The following is a 23,072-nucleotide window of genomic DNA, read 5'->3' as shown; positions in this document are numbered from 1 at the left end:
TTGAAGAGTGCATTAAGAATGTAAGTTACTTCCCTTATGCTTAAACTCTCCATTGTCCATCTTTGAAACAGGATTTCGATATCGAGATATCAATATGCTACAAAATAAAACGCGACTTTAGAAGAGAATCAGAGATAAGAGATTTTAATGAGTAAGATTTAAGTCTTGCTAAATACGTTGTTCACACATAAATGCACGATTGTGTTGTACAAGATAAACTAATTTCCGGTGCAACTCCTACACCTAGTTAGTTCTTCTTGAATGCTCTGAGCTTTTATAATAATATGATTATAGGTGCTACCTAATTTAAGTGGGAGCGTTATTTAGATAACCCTAAAGACATACTATGGCGTACCATTTGGGTTGATAGTCAAGAAGACCTACAAGTTAAAAAGAGAAATGTACGTCGAAGTACAATAATTGTATGTCGACATAAATATAAAATACACTTCGAAGTATATATTTGTACGTCAAAGTACAATTTGTACTTCGACATACATGTTTGTACTTCTGCGCACACATTTTCTGAACAGCCAATCAAAACACTAGTCTCTTGAGCCTCTTTTCCTTCAGATTTATTCATAATAAATGTTTAAAATCTCTTTTTTAATTTAGGACAAAATGAATAAAAATATCAGAATGGCAAAAAAACAATACATAGAAGTTTCAAGTATTTAATGCATTGAAATAAATTATATACAAATTTGAAGAAGATTCAATTGTTACCTTTTTAAAATTAAAATTATTCAGCGTATTGTGAGTATTTATTGATCATGCGGGGCGGAGTATCACGACCGTCCAGCGCATTACTGTGTAGGAAATTCCCAACGGTAACAAAACAGTTACCAAGCATTAACGGGATAAATAATGTATTATAACCTCACCGTTGGTCGTATTTTGTGATAACCATAACTTGCATAAGTCAGAGGTTAATTCTGCCACGCCAGGTCAATAAATACGCACAATATCTATGAGTTAGCGGTCGATAGTCGCATAATTTGGTATAAATTATAATAATAATAATGTTTAATAAATACGCACAATATCTATGAGTAAGCGGTCAATAGTCGCATAATTCGGTATAAATAATAATAATGTTCAATGTCAAATATCTCTAAAAGCAACAGATGTAAGGTGTCTTCTGATTGGATAACACTCAAGGGTCGGTGAAAATTGTACGTCAAGGTACATTTCTCGTTCTACCTAGTAGGTCTTGTAGACTTTCGACGTCATGGTACGTCATATAGACACTAAGTACTGGTCGTACCCAGAAAACAGTTTGTTACATCAAATGTCTCGATTCAACTTACAGCTTGCTAAAGCAGTTGCATTAAGCATACAGTACACTGATTTAACATAATCAAAATCATATGATGTGTCAAATCAATTTTGAATGACAAATTTGACAGGATTTTTTTTAATCCAATAAGTTTTAGACTGTCAAATAACACACACTACGTATTGAAAGCCATATCTGGAGCTTTCGTCTGTATATCACTGACTTCATCAGAAGAATGATTTCTACTGTTGGGAAACATTAACACCACTAATTGTCTTCTTATTTATTATCAATGAATAATAATGTGTAACAGCATAACAACATACTTGTTTCGCAATTAAAATATTTAATAAATACAGGTATCTTGCAGGTTTCTAATTTTCTTTCGCAAACTATTGTTGAATAGTTTTAATTTTGTCGCCACTAAAAAACTAGCCATTTTGTAGCAATTCTAAAATCACAGTCTAAACTGCATACACTTAGCTCTATAGTTACAATTTGAATGCAAATATTAGAATGCATCATGTAATATCATCCATATGTTTTTATTTAAACATTCAAATAACACATAACACAGTATATATAATAAAAGGTACATGTATGTGGTATTGTGTAGAGATACAAAACACTTCACATCATTTATTTGCACATAAAATAACAGTAACAAAATAAGTAAAACTAAAACACTGTCATCAACCTACATTTCAAGAATATTTACGTATATGAAACTACAAAGTGGTGTTATTGTATTACCTTTTACAAAATTAACATTGCTGGTTTTGTACTAGCCATAAAACATTTATCATGGATTAACAAGTAACAACCAATTTATTAATTACACAATAGAACGGAAATCATATTAATTGCATTATGCATTTACTAAACAAGCTATTTGCTACTGTTTAGAATTACACTATCTTACTAAAAATGATCACAGGTACTAAGTGCTTTTACATACTTGTGGTAAGTTTTGTATTACTACAGTAGTTTGACAATTATCGGCAGACACTTGTCGATATACAGACAAAATTTGCATGGGAAATTTCATATTTTTTCAGCATAATTGCCTTCAAATTGTTAATTTAACAACCCTTTGACATTGTTTGTACATCTGATCTTATTATACCATAGCTGATTTTTGTTTATAGAAAGACATATATAGACTTTTCAAAGTTCTATAAAAGTTCACACATGTTCCATCCAAGTAAACAAACAGAACCAATAAAGATCACCACAGATAATAACTTTGTGTATAGCTTGGAAATTTTGATAGTTCAGGAATTCCTCCTTTGTTGATTTCTGTAAACCAAAACTGTCAGTTTTGCTGGATAGAATGGCTTGTATGATGCCCAGCTCTTGCCTTGGCAGAACAGCTTCTAAAAACGGAAAACCAACAAATATCTTAAAATTTGATCAATAATGCAGACAATTTATAAATGTCTTGTTTTTTGTTGATTTCGAATCTGGAAGATTTTTTACGTTAGATTGTGGTACAAAAATCCTGAACGGTATCGGATTTTGTGGTTTTAGGCCTAAACTAATTATAGTGATATGTAACCTTTCGGGATATCGGTAAAGTGCGAGCAGACGAGGTGTAAAAACGTTAAAAATTAATGCTTAAAGACTAAAAAGTTAGATCGGAATATCTTTAAGTTTTGTGAATAAATGTGTTTCTGGTGGATAACAACGACAACTTACCAGAATATTGCACATGATCACACGTAAAACTTCTTTCTGAGAGCGAATGGAAAATGCGTCACAAATTCTGACAAATAAACAGTAGGGTGTCGTTATTGAAATACCGCAAGAATAACGGAAGAATAGAGATGCCAACTACAATGTTTAAAACAAATATTTTTAACAAGCGTTTGTGATTTGTCAGGATAATAATAACAATAAGATATCGAAAAGATCAAAGCAAATAAATTTGACAGAAATCTGAGATTCGGCAATATATTAAAGACGGGTTATGTTCACCTAAATTGTGTTTGGTAAAGACTGTCACTATATGTAGTGCACCAGTCTTCGTCTTATACCCACTTAAGGAGAGCATTCAGGGGAGATAATTGAGTAATGACTTAATTCTGGAACGGTTGCGAAGAAAAACAAATAATGCGAGAATATTTTGTGCAATTCGCTACACAATTATGATGTCATTGATATAATTTTTCCTGAGGTATGTATTTACATGTGATTTAGCATATGTCAAAGTGTTTTTGATTTGTTCAAGGTCATAAATAGCATCCCGAAAATATATGTTGCGTGGCAAATTTTTTTGAGACGCATCCCTATATGGTATTCTTATGTAATTTTATGGTCTAAATTTCCATATGTATGAACGGTCAACGCCCGCTTTGCGGGCTTTTGCCCGTATAAGTACATACGTACAGCTCAGAGTTCTTCTTGTTAACCCATTTTGTTCATGTCAAAAAATTATGTCTCATGTATGTCTATAAGATTGAGTTCAATCTTCTGTTTTGTTTATTAAATCTTTACAAACACAATACCTGTTATTAGCGATATCAATTTGCGAGTGCATTGTGGAGAAATACTCAAAACAAAAACTGTATACAAAAACCGTTATCAACCCGAAAGCCAAAGTTTTGAATTGCCTATTCGATCTATCTTACGGATGATAGTCGGTATATTACGATTGGTAGATTAGACATGAGATCTATCTCGCCGAGGATTCTGGAGATAGTCTATAGCGTATTTTCGAATCCGGAATTACTCGGAATACTTGGCTTTGTCCATTGCAAAAACATATACATTCAAAAGAACCGTTGACATGTTTGAAACTTTGGATTAATATCAATATTATGCGAGCATAAAATATCATGTAAGTTGTTTTAATTTGCGCATAATGGATATACAGTCCAACCCCTACTTCCGGTCACTCCTCATCGCCGGTCACCCCGTGTAGGAGGCCGGTCTGTGCCGCGACCGTCGATAAACACTATATTATGCACCCCTCTTTAGCGGTAACCCCGTTTCTACGGCCAGTGGCCAGCAATTTTGCATCCCAAATGTTAAATTCCCCCCATACGAGTGGTCACGCACGAGTAAGTCAGTCATGTACACTGGCAAAATTACACCGATGCAAGGGCGAAAAAATCAACACGTACTTCCAGTCTGCGGTTTAGGCTCTGCAGTACTGAAGAGTGATGTGTGATAAACATTTTGACAGCCAGTTTGCAAATTGCAATTAATTAGCGGCAGATTATCGGGTTAAAAGCAATACGCGGCCGTTTGATCTTTTTGTTTCCGCACATGCGAATATCATCTATTAGTACTGAAAAAGGGATTCTTAATTTATAATTGATTATTTGTAGCTGTTGAATCATACTAATTTAATCACACATTTATGACAATTATCGGCTAATTAAAAGTTAAAAAGAACAACGCAACTATTAACCGAAATCAACTGCTCTACGTGTTCTCTGTGCTACAAAGTTTTTATCCAAAAATCAATACACACACGCATGGGTATGACGTGACATTGTACATTGGTGCATAACTTTCGCGCGCTTTTGTCGGGACAAAGGAAATACATGAGGACTTCTTTGATGCTAGAATTTGTAAACGTCTCGTTAACATAAATCAATCGGGAGTGTGTTTTGGATTACAAATTATGATTCTCATTTGGGAATTTAACAAAACATTTATATTTGTTTTATATTTACAATGATTTCAATATTAATTTTGATAAAACCATTTACGCGGCGAAATAAATGTTTTTATAATATTATGCATGAAAAGCACGATTACCAGTAGGATTACACCTGGTTGCTATTATCAGTCTTTTAAGTAACTGGCCACGATTTTATTGTGGAGGAGATTACTGTTGGGACCAATTCGTGCGGTAGGTATTACAAAGACATAAAACTGAAATAAACCAATTAAATTATCGATTGATAGTGACACTGGAGTTGTACACGCATAACTGATTCACAACTGTTCCCATCTTAAGTGCATTGGGGCCATACAATGTGCATTCTGTAAACAACGAATCATGAGAATGATTCTTTTTCATTGACTTGATTCTGATGAGGATGATATTGATGATGATTAGAAAGATGAATGGAATATTTTTTTGAATGGATATGTTGTTTTATAGCTGACTTTAGAAAGGAAGAAATAATTTTTTTTTAAGTCTATATATTGTTTAGTACATGTACACATATTTACCATTTTGTTTATACAAAATTCGAACAGTTGGCCATGCACTCATCAACTCTAGACTCCCTATGACCCAGCCCCCTCTTAAGGCCATCCTGCTTAAGCAGCCAATTTGGCCGTTTCCCTTGACTGGCTGCTTAAGAGGGGTTGGACTGTATTTACGATGTATTTGTGTTTATTTATGCCAGAAAATAGTTTATGTGGCTAATATTTCCGATTAAACTGCCACTCGGATTCTGGCTGGCGAGTTTCTATGGAAAATCGGGTTGTCAGTTGCAACTCCCAGCGACCCGGATGGTCAATAGCTGGGAGTCGTATTATTGCAACTAACTCCTAGTAGGCTAGTGGCCTGGCGGGCCAGTAGCTAGTCCATATAAACGTACTTCCAGAGCCTGTGATGATTTTTAACCAGGTTTTCGATGGAAAAACTGGTTATTCGATTTGCGAATGCGGGCCAGCTTGTCCGGGCCATAACTTTGTCGTTCATTGTGAGATTTTAAAATCATATGGCACATTTGTTCACCATCATTAGACGGTGTGTCGCGCGAAAAAAATACGTCAATATCTCCAAGGTCAAGGTCACACTTTGAGTTCAAAGGTCAAAAATGGCCATAAATGAGCTTGTCCGGGCCATAACTATGTCATTCATTGTGAGATTTTAAAATCATTTGGCACATTTGTTCACCATCATTGGATGGTGTGTCGCACAAAAGAATAACGTCAATATCTCCAAGGTCAAGGTCGCCACAACTAAAAATAGATTCATTTTGAAACAAGGGGGGTAACTATGAACAATCAGTTCAGTTTGAGTTGTCTCCATTTTTATCAATCTTTTTTTTTCAAACTGAAAACCTGGTTTTGTGACAATTTTGTCCGTAGTTTTTTTATTCCCCCGGATCGATAGATTAAGGGTATATTGTTTTTTGCCTGTCTGTCTGTCATTCTGTCCCAAAACTTTTATATTACAATAAAGTTTTGCAATAACTTTTGAAATATTTAACATAGCAACTTCATATTTGGCATGCATGTGTATCTCATGGAGCTGCACATTTTGAGTGGTGAAAGGTCAAGGTCAAGGTCTTTCTTCAAGGTCAAAGGTAAAAAACTTAAAACTTTAATATATTAAAGTTTTGCAATAACTTTTGAAATATTGAACATAGCAACTTGATATTTGGCATGCATGTGTATCTCATGGAGCAGCACATTTTGAGTGGTGAAAGGTCAAGGTCATCCTTCAAGGTCAAAGGTCGAAAATTTAAAACTTTAATATAGTAAAGTTTTGCAATAACTTTTGAAATATTGAACATAGCAACTTGATATTTGGCATGCATGTGTATCTTATGGAGCTGCACATTTTGAGTGGTGAAAGGTCAAGGTCATCCTTCAAGGTCAAAGGTTGAAAATTTAAAACTTTAATATAGTAAAGTTTTGCAATAACTTTTGAAATATTGAACATAGCAACTTGATATTTGGCATGCATGTGTATCTCACGGAGCTGCACATTTTGAGTGGTGAAAGGTCAAGGTCATCCTTCAAGGTCAAAGGTAAAAAAAAAAAGCGGCGCATTAGGGGGCATTGTGTTTCTGACAAACACATCTCTTGTTTTATAAAGTGTTTGTTTTGAGCATTTCTCCACAAAAGACAAACACATTTATTTTGATGGTAACAGTTATTATATTTGTTATGATGTATAATGTTGATTGATTTTATTGACATACGGAGGCATTATTCTTTTACATAGTTTTTGGCTTTATCAAAGCATTCTGACAAGAAGAACTTATATTAAAGTGAATCAATTACTGCAGGCTAAATTACCCCCCAAGCATGAAATACTAATAAAAAAACACAAAAAAACACCAACCAAACAAACTATGAATAACTACGACTTTTAAAAGCTTTTACTGACTCCATATCTTTTTCAGTGTCATCTCCATCGTGTGTTTTGGTTACGGGTGCAGCAGGGTATGTTGGTACTCACGTGATCCATGAGCTCATCTGTGCAGGGTTCAAACCTGTCGCCCTTGACAACAGACAGGAAGCTTTAGAAGGTAAAATTATATTTATGTCGCAAACCGATACTTGTTAATTCAGCAGATGTACCATTTATGCTCTATTTAATATCCCCACTGGCCAAACATTTCCCTAAGGCAGGGTGTTTATTTCAGGTCAAAATGACTTATATATATCACAATAAGAAAATTAAAATGATATGACTGTTAAGCTAATTATTCCAACCTGTCAGTCCAAGATTTACCTTACTCATGTATTTGCATTGTCCGGCTATTTCCCAGGCTTGTCTGGGGCTATGCTGGCCACATGTAGCATAAGACCCATTTTCACAATACTAGTATGCAACTCATATTTTGAAACTAAGATATTGAAATTGAAATAAGATGATGCTGTTGGCCATTGTTATGTACTTGTTATGTACTGAATTTGTGATTTACAATTGTCGTTTATGACTGTTATCATCTTTATCACAATGATACAATTGCTTTTTTTTGGTTTTTGTTATTTAATTATTTTTCTTCCATCTTTCAGTCTGTCAATTTGGTTATTGCACTTGTTCTAGGTTTATATTTGTATCACCATCAAACCAAAAGAAAGTAAAGTGGCATATTGTTGATTCGTGCATGTTCTTTCAGTCTGTCATGATATGAAATTGTGTATGTGCACTTTTTATTTCTAGCTGAAACTTGGTCATAAAAGAGGTCCCAATCATATCTTGGCAAGACTTTGAAAGTGGAGCAAAATTAAAGGCACTGGGTTAACTTTTAGAAAAAGCTTGTAAATAGTCAAGAAGTCTCAGTTTTTGACTAATCTTCATGAAACTTGCCCAGAACATTTCCCCCAATGATATCTAAGCAAAGTTAGAAAAGTGCTCCTGTTTATTCAAAAACATCGACCCCTGTGGTCCATACAGTTTTCTCCTTATATGGTTAAAGTTAGGCCTTGTTATAACTCTAGAAGTCACATTTTGTGCACAATTATCTTGCTCTGACCATTTGTTCTCATGACATCTTGTTTGAGGTGGACAACGGTTCTGGTCCATTCAATTATGGCTCTAAGGGTGGGGGTCAGTATTCCATATATGGCTGCAGTAAAACCGTCTGAATTGTGTCCATATGTGGCTATAGTAAAACCATTTAAACACTCTCGAGATATATTTTGTAACCCACTCATCACCAACCTCTTAGTTAGGCTGTAGGCAGTATGCCGACAGACTGTTTAGTTGAAAATCAAAAACACGTCTTGCAGTAAAATGGTATTTTTGGAGTCCGAAAAAAGCTTGCATGTTAGGAAACACCCTCCTATGCTGGACATTTATGGAAGTGTCTGTTTTTGTTTGTAGAAAATAGTTCCTTACTGATCAGTCCGTTGTTAATTTATTTAAAAGATGGAGTAAATATTTTTATAACTGTTTTATACACTGATTTAAATTGAAAGATTATCTATAAAGTTGGTAAGTATTTGAAAATTATTGGAGTGAACAATTTGCGAATGTCGACATCAACCTACATTATAGCGTAGGGCGCTAACACAGACAATATAGATAACGTTTACTATAGGCGCACATGCTCTCAGCAGACACAGGTTCAAGTCCCGGCGACAAAATTTGTTATTCGTTCAACTTTTTTTCTTACTATTAAAACTACTGAAGATTATTAAAAACATTATAGATTTGTTAGCAATTGTATTCAATGACATTTGAAAAATGCAAACATCTGTGAACAATCCCTTAAAAATGAGAATTTGAACAAGTTTTTGATTAAATTATTGTAGCTTAACAACTAGTTTCATAGATGCCATTTTTCCAATAAATCTTTTAGCTAACTTTTTAAATACAATAAGTAATGTGTTTTTAACAAGGTGAATATGTCATATTTGTTGTATGCATTTATTATGCCACCCTTCAAACTCAAAGAAGAGGGGGTATATTGTTTTGCTGGATGTCGGTCAGTCTGTTGGTCGGTCTGTCTGTCTGTCGGTCGATCAGTTTGTTTCCTATCAATAACTTGTGAACGGAGGGACTGATTTGCTTGATACTTCACATGTGCATTGCTGTGGCCAGTAAATGACCCCTATTGAAATTGGGGTCACTAGGTCAAAGGTCACTGTCACAATAAGTGTGAAAGTCATTTCCGATCAATAACTGGTCAACTAATTGACAGATTGGCTTGATACTTGCATTGGCCTTGGACAGTAGATGACCCCTTATGAAATTGGGGTCACTAGTTCAAAGCCCTGTTTGGGGGGGGGGGGGGGGCATTGTCTCTGCGCAGAACTCTTGTAAAAGGGGTATGTTACATTAAAAAGCTTAAACAAATAAATGATTGTCTTGAAGAAGACTGGAGAGTTTTAAGGGCTGTTAAACTTTGTGACTGCAAATATTTTACCTTGCAAATTTTGGCTGCAAGAGAGGGGGTCAAATTTGATATTTATCTGCAAATTATGTTGCATACTAATTGATCTCTTTAAAAAAATAGGAAAACCATCATAACGTGTTCGTCAAAATATAGCGTGAATGTAATATTTTGCGTCAGTAACATGTTCGGTAAATATAACAAGAACAAAAACGAATTTCTGACGAGAGCGGCAATGGCTCTTTGATTATATTATCTTGGCTGAGTTTGAAAATATTGTTAAAAAACATGTCTGCCAGGTGTTAGGGTAGTTTAATTAGGTAACCTAGTGAATCGAACTTTATCAGAACAGAAAAGGTTAAAGGGGTCTAAGGCCTATGGGCCTTTGGTCTTCATGTTCTTAAAAATCGCTCGCACATTCTTACTGACTGTACTCGTTCGACAACAATGCACCATTAGCGAGGCATACAGTGTCTTTGACAGATTCTTGTTCATAGTTTTCGTTTGATGTGTAGCATTTTATATTTCTGAGTTTATGCTCATTTCCAACTCCAAAATTATGAGTGATGTTTCTGTAAAAACTAATCTCACCAAATAACAAAGGTATTCAATTAATTTATGCTATTCTAGGACAGCTCTTATACATGTATTCACTGGAATAATATTTAATTCAGTCTGTACTGTACATCAATGTTTATATATACTAGTATATATTTTGTTATGTTGCATTTTTATTTTAAGGCCTTTGCCTGGTCATTTTCAGAAAATTGCAATTTTGGGATTGGGAATTTTGTGTGTGAGAAAGGTCCACTGACTTGAGAAAAACTAATTAAATATGACTCTTTGTAGTAATTCAAATTATAAAAACAAAATCATATTAATTATAGTTATATACTTTGTTATCGACTTCGTTGGATTTCTTTTCAAATATTTTAAATTGTTTTTCTCATTTCGCATAGGCTATTGGTCCGTTTTATGGACTCCTAGATACACCAGGAAAAAGAATGATTTTAGTAGCATAATTGTAAATATTTGGTATAACAAATTTGTAGAAGCAATGAAGCGGGTCTGGTCCATGTCTGGAGTGGAAGTGCAATATTTCTATGCTGACCTTCTTAATGTGGGGCAGATAGCATCTATTTTTCAACAGGTATACATGTACTTATATTTTAAGACAGGCTTTTTCAAATTTAATATTTTATTTTAACAGTTTCATGTAGGGTTACCATAAAAACATGGTTAAATTAAGTAACATTTCATGAAGGAATATTCCTTTCTCAGTTAAAACAAGAAGCTAATACCAGTATCCAATTTAAGAATTTACTTTAGATGAGCAACTGAATTCGATTACCAGTCAACAGATGTAACAAAAAACTTCAATATTGAACACTGAGTGTGTTGTTTCAGGTTCCAATCTCTCATGTAATTCACTTGGCAGGTTTGAAGGCAGTAAGGCAGTCACATGGCAGCCCTCTGAGCTTCTATAATGTCAACGTGATGGGAACCTGCAACTTGCTTGAGGTAAGGGAGCCAACTTTCTGCTGGAAGTTACTGGTAGTTTCTAAACTACTGTGGCTTTCAGAAAAAAGTTTATATTTAACACAGCAAACACCTTTCTAAATCATGGAAACTATTTCTTTATAATTTAAATTATTAGTATTCTCTTTTGTTTTTTCACAAGTTTTTTTAGTGTTTATTTTTTGTCATAATCATTTTTCCAATATCACTGTGTTAAGTAAATCTTCATGGACTCATACCAGTAACTGACAATGTTGTTAACAAGATAATTATAAATCATTCTTCATTTCTCAGGTGATGCTAGCAAAGGGAGTTAATGAGATAATATTCTCCAGTTCCTCGAAGGTTTACGGCGAGCCCATTTACCTCCCACTTGATGAGCGCCATCCCTCGGGAAACTGCACAAACCCGTATGGGCGTACCAAACACATGGTGGAGCAGATGATAAGTGACATAACTGTGGCAAATAAGGTGTGAGCTAATGGATATAACTGTTTCAATTATGTTATGAGCTAAGGGACGTAATTGTGGCAGTGAAGGTGTGAGCTAAGGGATATAACTGTTTCACTTATGGTGTGAGCTAAGGGATCTAATTGTAGCAGTGAAGGGTGTGAGCTAAGGATATAACTGTTTCAATTATGGTATGAGCTAAGGGAAGTAATTGTAGCAGTGAAGGTGTGAGCTAAGGGATATAACTGTGTCAATTATGGTGTGAGCTAAGGGACTTAATTGTAGCAGTGAAGGTGTGAGCTAAGGGATATAACTGTTTCAATTATGGTGTGAGCTAAGGGACGTAATTGTGGCAGTGAAGGTGTGAGCTAGGGACATAAGTGTAGAAATTAGGTGAGGGCTTAGGGATGTAACTGTAGCAACTTTGAGATGTCTGACTTTGATTTGCCGTCACTTATAATTTATAAGGTTCTATTCAGCAGGTCAATCCCAGTGGCATATCTTTAGGTTATATACCAGTTGAAAAATGGAAAAATAAATGGATACGACAAATAAGAAAATGTATAGTTGGTAATTAAATTACAACTCAGAATGGATATTAACTGTATTTTTTCCAAAAGTTTACAAATGTGAATATTATTTCTTGGATGTATTTGGAATTGAACAAGCTGCAGAAGAAAACAATATTAAAATTTACACAAAATACTAGTTATGCCAATTATTGTATGCGCAATTAAGAATGCTTTGATTTATATTCCATAGATTACAGCTCTTATACTTTCTATTCAAAATGCCCAATCTAATTGCAGCACTTCAAGGCGACCATACTGCGCTACTTCAACCCATGTGGTGCCCACCCTTCTGGCCACCTGGGAGAGGACCGGCTGGAACCACCTCAAAACCTCATGCCTCTCATCTGTCAGGTCGCCCTTGGCAACAAGGACACGCTATCTATATTTGGGAATGACTTTGATACTCCAGACGGCACAGGTGGGCAATTAAGAATATATATCACACAGAATGCAGGACCAATAATGTTTTGTATAACCCATATTTTTTTTTACCCCTATGACCAGCCCCCGGCCTTCTCGAAAAACGTAATAATGCGGCAAATAAAAGAGAAACAGCTCCTTATATGCTCCAGGTGAATAGTTTTAGCATGCCAAAATATGACTTATGTATCGCTTAATTAACAACAAACCTATTCCTTTCATTGGCTCGACTGCCATATTGTTATATACATTACAATTTAGAAAATAAATTTTTTGCGTTGGGGTTAAAAAATAAATTTAACATCTCATTGGAAAGAAGCAGATTTTAAATTAAGAAATGGCAAACTCAAAGGGAAATTGTTTGATGATAAAGGTTTAAATGCCTTAAATGTGTGTTATATGTTTCCAGCCAGCAAGGCCTACACACATATTGTGGACATTGCCAAGGGAACTGTGGCAGCTATACAGTGTCCACATGGGCATGCTCAATATAGAGTAGGTGTAAATAAATATTGGTCAGTATGTCAGTCTATGGGGAAAAATCAATCTCTTAGTGATAACATTAACTACAGAAACCTTCTTCATTGGTTCTTAAAGAAACTTGATTTAGTTGAGGGGTATTGTTTAAAAGAGGATCATTATTTATTTTGGGGTCAATGGCCAAAGGGCAGTGTCAAACTGACCAAATTGTATTAAAGAAAGCACTAAGTGAGCGATTTTTTTTTAATCATGAAGCAAAGCATCATGTGAACTTTATATAGCTTGGTGATTTATTTAAATTATTTGGTTGTTGATTACTATTGATTTGTATGCCCCCCTTAAGGTGGCATATTGCAGTAGTACCGGCTGTCCGTCTACAGGTAAATTCTTCGAAGGACTGACATATGTAAACTAGTTATATTGTTTAGGTAAGTGATGACAGAGATCACAATACAGATCGTAATCATATACAGTGTACGCCATAATGAGGATGGCACCATAAAGCCAGTTCGATAAAATAAGTTTTTATTAGCTTTTCTGTGTGAAAATGACTGTATCTTCATATAAATGTGCTCATGTAATTTTAATACTGTTGCTTTTTGTCCAGTTGTTTAAAAGGCAACACTCTATTTATATTTCAGGTATATAACCTTGGCTCATCCCATGTGTGTTCAATATTGGAAATGGTCAAAATCTTTGAAAAACTATCAGGGAAAAAGGTTTGTTGTGGACCATGCTGTTGTGAGACTGGAATCATGATGGCATTTCATGGCGTTATCATTATTAATATAAAATTACTATAAACTATGTATAAGTTTCATTACTTCTCTGACACCATAAGGTTCACAGGTGTTTTATGTGGTTTGTTACATTTGTATATTAGTCCTCTATAAAGTTGTGTTACATTATGCCCCTGGGGTGAATATTGGCCTTGCCCAAGGCTAACAAGGTCATATAGACTTACATACTGCAGGGCTAACAAGGTCATATAGACTTAAATACTATAGGGCTCACAAGGTCATTTAGACTTTCATACATGCAGGGCTCACAAGGTTATATAGACTTACATACTGTAGGGCTGACAGGGTCATAAAGACTTACATACTGCAGGGCTCACAAGGTCATAAAGACTTGCATACTGCGGGGCTCACAAGGTCATATAGACTTACATACTGCAGGGCTAACAATGTCATATAGACTTACATACTTCAGGGCTCACAGGGTCATATAGACTAACATACTGCAGGACTCACAAGGTCATATAGACTTACATACTTCAGGGCTCACAGGGTTATATAGACTTACATACTGCAGGGCTCACAAGGTCATATAGACTTACATACGGCAGGGCTCACAAGGTCATGAAGACTTACATACTGCGGGGCTCACAAGGTCATATAGACTTACATACTGCAGGGCTCACAAGGTCATATAGACTTACATACTTCAGGGCTCACAGGGTCATATAGACTAACATACTGCAGGACTCACAAGGTCATATAGACTTATATACTGCAGGGCTCACAAGGTCATATAGACTTACATACGACAGGGCTCACAAGGTCATATAGACTAACATACTGCAGGGCTCACAATGTCATATAGACTAACATACTGCAGGGCTCACAAGGTCATATAGACTTACATACTGCAGGGCTCACAAGGTCATATAGACTTACATACTGCAGGACTCACAAGGTCATATAGACTAATATACTGCAGAGCTCACAAGATCATATAGACTAACTTATTGCAGGACTCACAAGGTCATATAGACTTACATACTGCAGGGCTCACAGGGTCATATAGACTAACATACTGCAGGGCTCACAAGGTCAAATAGCAGGGCTCACAAGGTCATATAGACTTACATACTGCAGGGCTCACAAGGTCATATAGACTAACATACATCAGGACTCACAAGGTCATATAGACTAACATACTGCAGAGCTCACAGGGTCATATAGATTTAGATACTGCAGGGCTCACACGGTCATATAGACTTACATACTACAGGGCTCACAAGGTCATATAGACTAACATACTGCAGGGCTCACAAGGTCATGTAGACTTACATACTGCAGGGCTCACAAGGTCATATAGACTTACATACTGCAGGACTCACAAGGTCATGAAGACTTACATACTGCAGGGCTCACAAGGTCATGTAGACTTACATACTGCAGAGCTCACAATATCATATAGACTTACATACTGCAGGGCTCACAGGGTCATATAGACTAACATACTGCAGGGCTCACAAGGTCATATAGCAGGGCTCACAAGGTCATATAGACTAACATACTGCAGGGCTCACAAGGTCATATAGACTAACATACTGCAGGACTCACAAGGTCATATAGACTAACATACTGCAGGGCTCACAAGTTCATATAGACTTACATACTGCAAGGCTCACAAGGTCATATAGACTTTTATACTACAGGGTTCAAAAGGTCATATAGACTTGTATACTGCAGGGCTCACAAGGTCATATAGACTTACATACTGCAGGGCTCACAAGGTCATATAGACTTATACACTTCAACACCGTTATTTCGAACACCGATAATCCGAAGTCACTGTTATTTCGAAGTATTTTTCAGGTCCCGATTTTGGTTCTCCTTTGTTTAATGTAAAATTTCATTGTTAATCCGAATTTCGTTAAACCGAAGAAATCGTTAATTTGAAGTGATTCAGTCGGTCCCAACACTATAATTCGCACCTAATTATCAATCTTTAATCCGAAGTCAAAATTGCAAAATACGGTGCGTAATTTCACACCTTTGTTGTGGCGCGTCAAAAGCCGATCATTACACCTTTGTCGTCTGCGCGAACGCCGTTGTTCAGAGATACATCGCGTATTAGTTTTAAAAAAATGTTTCATTTCCGAAAATGTATTCATATGTATGTATGTCTGATAATTTGTGCTATTCTTTATATTTTATATGTTCTGTAATTAGACAAATATAAAAACAAGAAAAAGAATCGTTTTATTCCTCCGTTTGTTACAAGTGGAAATCTATTTGCTATCTGACTTGTTTACACTTTTAAGTAAGCGTGTAACAAAACCATGCGAATTCCACAACGTTTCATTTTTACACAATCAAAGAAGTCTTCTATCAAATGTTTATTTCGAATTATCGTTAATCCGAAGTTTTTTTAACGGTCCCGACGACTTCGAAATAACGGTGTTGAAGTGTATACTGCAGGGGTCACAAGTTCATATAGACTTACATACTGCAGGGCTCACAAGGTTATGTAGACTTACATACTGCAGGGCTCACAAGGTCATATAGACTTACAGAATGCACGGCTCACAAGGTCATATAGACTTACATACTGCAGGGCTCACAAGATCATATAGACTTACATACTGCAGGGCTCACAAGGTCATATAGACTTACATACTGCAGAGCTCACAAGGTCATATAGACTTACATACTGCAGAGCTCACAATGTCATATAGACTTACATACTGCAGGGCTCACAGGATCATATAGACTAACATACTGCAGGGCTCACAAGGTCATGAAGACTTACATACTGCAGGGCTCACAAGGTCTTATAGACTTACATACTGCAGGGCTCACAAGGTCATATAGACTAACATACTCGAGGGCTCACATGGTCATAATTATAGACTTACATACTGCAGGGCTCACAGGGTCATATAGACTTACATACTGCATGGCTCACAAGGTCATATAGACTTACATACTGCAGGGCTCACATGGTCATAATTATAGACTTACATACTGCAGGGCTCACAGGGTCATATAGACTAACATACTGTAGGGCTCACAAGGTCATATATACTTATATACTGCAGGACTCACAAGGTCATGTAGACTTACATACTGCAGGGCTCACAAGGTCATATAGACTTACATACTGCAGGGCTCACAAGGTCATATAGACTTACATACGGCAGGGCTCACAAGGTCATATAGACTAACATACTGCAGGGCTCACAAGGTCATATAGACTAACATACTGCAGGGCTCACAATGTCATATAGACTTACATACTGCAGGGCTCACAGGATCATATAGACTAACATACTGCAGGGCTCACAAGGTCATATAGACTAACATACTGCAGGACACACAAGGTCATAAAGACTTACATACTGCAGGGCTCACAGGGTCATATAGACTAACATACTGCAGGGCTCACAAGGTCATATAGACTAACATACTGCAGGGCTCACAAGGTCACATAGACTAACATACATCAGGACTCACAAGGTCATATAGACTAACATACTGCAGGGCTCACAGGGTCATTTAGACTAACATACTGCAGGCCTAACAAGATCATATAGACTTACATACTGCAGGGCTCACATGGTTATAATTATAGACTTACATACTGCAGGGCTCACAGGGTCATATAGACTAACATACTGCAGGGCTCACAAGGTCATATAGACTTACATACTGCAGGGCTCACAAGGTCATATAGACTTACATACTGCAGGGCTCACAAGGTCATATAGACTAACATACTGCAGGGCTCACAAGGTCATATAGACTAACATACTGCAGGGCGCACAAGGTCATTTAGACTTACATACTGCAGGGCTCACAGGGTCATATAGACTAACATACTGCAGGGCTCACAAGGTCATATAGCAGGGCTTACAAGGTCATCTAGGCTAACATACTGCATGGCTCACAAGGTCATATACACTAACATACTGCAGGTCTAACAAAGTCATATAAACTTATATACTGCAGGGCTAACAAAGTCATATAGACTTATATACTGCAGGGCTCACATGTTCATATAGACTTAAATAGTGCAGGGCTCACAAGATTATGTAGACTTACATACTGCAGGGCTCACAAGGTCATATAGACTTGCATACTGCAGGGCTCACAAGGTCATATAGACTTACATACTGCAGGGCTCACAAGGTCATATAGACTTACATACTGCAGGGCTCACAAGGTCATATAGATTTACATACTGCAGGGCTCACAAGTTTATATAGACTTACATACTGCAGGGCTCACAAGGTCATGTAGACTTACATACTGCAGAGCTCACAAGGTCATGTAGACTTACATACTGCAGGGCTCACAAGGTGATATACACTTACATACTGCAGAGCTCACAAGGTCATATAGACTTACATACTGCAGAGCTCACAAGGTCATATAGACTTACATACTGCAGGGCTCATACGGTCATATAGACTTACATACTGCAGGGCTTACAAGGTTATATACACTTACATACTGTAGCACAATAACTTTAAAATTATTTCCTATAAAGTCTCAAGGCACCAGTGGCCAATTGTATACAAAATGGTAAAAATATACTGTGTATACAATCGTCTGCAGAGGTCTAATGTTTAGTTTGTAACTTTGTATTTTGGTCCACTACTGACTTTGTTCAAATAATGCCCCTAGGATCAAAACTGGCTACACCCAAGCGGTCACATCAGTTATATAGACTTATATAGTCAAGAACATTTTTGACATATAATATTTTCCTTGGGTACCTGAATGTTCTATTTGGTATATAACATGGTGTATAGTGGTCCTCCACACAGTTTGTTCAAATGATGCCCCTATGATCAAAACTGGCCACACAGCAGGCTCACATCATTTGTACAGACTTATATATTTAATAACATATAATATTTTTCTCAGTTAACACAAAGTACTATTTGGTATATAATATGGTGTTTAGTGGTCCTCTACACAGTTTTAATGCCCCCGAAGGGCGGCATATAGTTTTTTAACTGTCCGTCAGTCCGTCTGTCTGTCCGTCAGTCAGTCTGTCTGTCCGTCCGAAAACTTTAATATTGCCCATAACTTTTGCAATATTGAAGATAGCAACTTGATATTTGGCATGCATGTGTATCTCATGGAGCTGCACATTTTGAGTGGTGAAAGGCCAAGGTCATCTTTCAAGGTAAAAGGTCAAATATATGGCTTCAAAGCCGCGCAGTAGGGGGCATTGTGTTCTAACAAACACATCTCTTGTTGTTTAATGAATCTTAACTTTTGACTTCAACAACTTGCTACATATAAACATGGGGCACAAGGTGGTATTCTTGGTCTCTTTTGTGATGAGCTTTAGACTTCACTTGAAATAATTTAACAGCAAAGAATGTCATCTCAAAAATCATGTTTTAAATAATTGGAACGTTTACAACATAACAATCATAATTATTTTTTTGGTGTTAATTGTTCACATAATGATGTATGTATGATCTTTTTATGTGTGTAGCATTCAGAATCACTTCATTTAATCAATATAAAAAGAAATATTAACATTCAATAAATATATATTTTAACTTTTTACTTGTATATTGAATCATATTATGTACAACAATACAATTCTCAATTGAAATGTGCTATGTAAAATTGTACAATGCCAAATTGAATTTCCTATTTACACCTGTACAATTCCCATTTAAAAATTGCTATTTATAATTGTACGATTCCCAAGTTGAATATGCTATGTACTTAGTACAATCCTAATTGAAATATGCTATGTACAACTGTAGTATTCTTAATTGAAATATGCTATTTACAACTGTAGTATTCCTAATTTAAAGATGCTAAGTACAACTACAATTCCCAATAAGAGCTTTTTAAAACCAGTTCTGCCATGTTTCCCCACAGATTCCTGTTGAATTTTGTGAGCGCAAACCAGGCGAGATAGCCATGTGTTCATCTGACAGCTCTCTGGCCAAGCAGGAACTCGGCTGGGAACCGATGTACGACCTTCAACACATGTGTGAGTTACTTACAAATGAATAATGCATACTTTAAATGTTGGTCACAAACTGTAGCAAATGTGCACTTAGCACATGTGTGATGGAAGTACAGCCTATTTGGAATTGACATCTTTTGAATGAATGAATTGTATTTGCCTACTAGAGTACTCTGAAATTGTCAATAATCAAGGTAAAAGAGTGGATAGTGTTTAGGTAATACTCTTGTCTATTATTAAAATTGAAGGTCAATTTTGAGTGGTGAAAGGTCAAGGTCATCCTTCAAGGTCAAAGGTAAAAAAAAAAATCATTCCTGCATTCAATCTCTTACTTACTTCTCATGGAGCTACACATTTTGAGTGGTGAAAGGACAAGGTCATCCTTCAAGGTCAAAGGTCAAATATATGGCTACAAAGCGGCGCAATAGGGGGCATTGTGTTTCTGACAAACACATCTCTTGTTTATCATTGTTCTGATAACTTAAAAACTTTAATAAATTAAAGGAATATATTGGTACAACATTATGCTTAAGATGTAACATGTAGAATGTTTTTGTCCCCTACCAGTTTCACTGGAGGGGACTTATGGTTTGTGCCCTGTGTGTCCGTCAGTCTGTGAGTCTGTCACACTTTTCTGGATCCTGCGATAACTTAAAAAGTTCTTCAAATTTTTTCATGAAACTTGAAATATGGATAGATGGCAATATGGACATTATGCATGTCATTTCATTTTGTTCCAATGTCAAAAATTCTGGTTGCTATGGCAAAAAATAAAATAAAAAATAATCTGACAATGGAGGAGCCGGTAGGGGACATATATTGCTTGGCAATAGTCTTGTTATAATATGAAGATGTTTTAATATTATAATAAAAATATATAATGTTTCTGTTGCTTATCTTTTAACTGTTTTAATATTCAATTTATTACATTTCAGGTGAACACATGTGGCGATGGATGACATGCAAAACCACAGATACAACTGAGAACAATGGTGCCAATATTACAAGCTAGTGATACCTCATTAATGTGACAGAATGTTCTGCTGCCTTATTTATGAAACACTGATCACTGTGATATTGTGTGTTTTAAAACTAAATAAAGTGTAAACATATCAGATTAAATAACATTTTTTCCTTTTTATGCCCCCGGATCGAAAGATCGGGGGTATATTGTTTTTGGCCTGTCTGTCATTGCATGTGTGTGTGTGTGTGTGTGTGTGTGTGTCCCAAAACTTTAACCAAAACTTTAACCTTCTTCATAACTTTTTCAATATTGAACATAGCAACTTGATATTTGGCATGCATGTGTATCTCATGGAGCTGCACATTTTGAGTGGTGAAAGGTCAAGGTCATCCTTCAAGGTCAAAGGTCAAAACAAAAATTCAACAAGAGCACCGCCTTGCGGGTGCAGACCGCTCACCTATTTTCTTTTTAAAGGTGAAGGGACTCTCATTTTCAATCACAAAGAAGGGAGGGGCGGAGTGAAGAGGGGTGTATAGTGTGGGGGTGTGGAATTTATTACATTATCTTCCAAAAATGCGGAAAAAAAAAAGCAAAAAAATTAAAAAAATTTGGGTGTGATGGTTGGACGGAATTTCAAACATAAAATAATAAAATAAATATTTGTGTTTTTTAACTGTTTCAAAAAAAATAAATGTGGGGGGGGTGGGGGGGGGGGGGGGTAAAGTGTGAGGGTGTGGTGGTCATTTGTGAGATGATCTTAAAAAAAAAATTAGGGGGGGGGAGGGCACAGTGGATGGTTTGGGTGGAGTTTATTGTGGTATGTCAGGTAAGAGTAGTTTTGTCAAAGTATCAATCAAATCTAATCATAAATAAAGAAGTTATGGCAATTTTAGCAAAATTTAATAATTTGACCTTGAGAGTCAAGGTCATTCAAAGGTCAAGGTAAAATTCAACTTGCCAGGTACAGTAACCTCATGATAGCATGAAAGAATTTGAAGTTTGAAAGCCTTGATACTTAAGAAGTAAAGTGGATCGAAACACAAAATTTAACCATATATTCAAAGTTACTAAGTCAAAAAAGGGCCATAATCCCGTAAAAATGACAACCAGAGTTATGCAACTTGTCCTTTTACTGTACCCTTATGATAGTTTGCGAGTGTTCCAAGTATGAAAGCAATATCTATGATACTTTAGGGGTAAAGTGGACCAAAACACAAAACTTAACCAAATTTTCAATTTTCTAAGTATAAAAAGGGCACATAATTCTGTCAAAATGCCAGTCAGAGTTACATTACTTTGCCTGCACAGTCCCCTTATGATAGTTAATAAGTGTTGCATGTATGAAAGCAATAGCTTTGATACTGTAGGAATAAAGTAGACCTAAACACAAAACTTAACCAAATTTTCAATTTTCTAAGTATAAAAAGGGCACATAATTCTGTCAAAATGCACGCCAGAGTTATCTAACTTTGCCTGCCCAGTCCCCTCATGATAGTAAGTAAGTGTACCAAGTTTGAATGCCATAGCATTGATACTTTTTGAGAAAAGTGGACCTAAACGCAAAACTTAACCAAAATTTTCAATTTTCTAAGTATAAAAAGGGCACATAATTCTGCCAAAATGCATGCCAGAGTTATCTAACTTTGCCTGCCCAGTCCCCTCATAATAGTTAGTAAGTGTACCAAGTTTGAATGCAATAGCATTGATACTTTCTGAGAAAAGTGGACCTAAACGCAAAACTTAACCGGACGCCAATGCCGACGCCAAGGTGATGACAATAGCTCATAATTTTTTTTCAAAAAATAGATGAGCTAAAAATTGTAACCAAAACTTTAACCTTCTTCATAGCTTTTGCAATATTGAACGTAGCAACTTGATATTTGGCATGCATGTGTATCTCATGGAGCTGCACATTTTGAGTGGGGAAAGGTCAAGGTCATCCTTCAAGGTCAAAGGTCAAAAAAAAAATTCAAAGCGGTGCATTAGGGGGCATTGTGTTTCTGACAAACACATCTCTTGTTTCAATATTGTGATAATTCCTATTAGGTTTTGATGATGCTAGCTATTGTTTATGATGCATATGTTGTTGTCGTTGTTGACATATGATACTG

The 23,072-nt window shown here is 36.1% G+C and overlaps 2 protein-coding genes across 2 annotated transcripts in view; one reads left to right on the top strand and one right to left on the bottom strand.

The window, feature by feature from the left end:
• The window catches only part of LOC127862393 (NIPA-like protein 2), a 372,103-nt gene that overhangs the window by 104,850 nt on the left and 244,181 nt on the right, over positions 1-23,072 (bottom strand). The window lies entirely within an intron of this gene.
• Positions 25-21,122, top strand: LOC127862396 (UDP-glucose 4-epimerase-like). Its single transcript, XM_052401487.1, has 10 exons — positions 25-151; positions 7,381-7,506; positions 10,875-10,972; positions 11,230-11,343; positions 11,635-11,811; positions 12,600-12,780; positions 13,192-13,277; positions 13,904-13,981; positions 19,907-20,021; positions 20,933-21,122. Exons 1-10 carry the CDS (start codon positions 148-150, stop codon positions 21,007-21,009), a joined length of 1,056 nt encoding a protein of 351 aa, XP_052257447.1. The 5' UTR covers positions 25-147; the 3' UTR covers positions 21,010-21,122.

This window comes from Dreissena polymorpha, chromosome 16 (assembly GCF_020536995.1).
Source record: "Dreissena polymorpha isolate Duluth1 chromosome 16, UMN_Dpol_1.0, whole genome shotgun sequence".
NCBI classification, from domain to species: domain Eukaryota; kingdom Metazoa; phylum Mollusca; class Bivalvia; order Myida; family Dreissenidae; genus Dreissena; species Dreissena polymorpha.
The sequence above is the reverse complement of the archived record's forward strand: the minus strand, read 5'-3'. Positions and strand labels throughout refer to the sequence as shown.

Coding starts and splice junctions, on each gene's coding strand:
- LOC127862396 (XM_052401487.1), top strand. Junction 11,812..12,599: donor ACATAACTGTGGCAAATAAG/GTGTGAGCTAAT, acceptor ATCTAATTGCAG/CACTTCAAGGCGACCATACT. Junction 12,781..13,191: donor TGATACTCCAGACGGCACAG/GTGGGCAATTAA, acceptor ATATGTTTCCAG/CCAGCAAGGCCTACACACAT.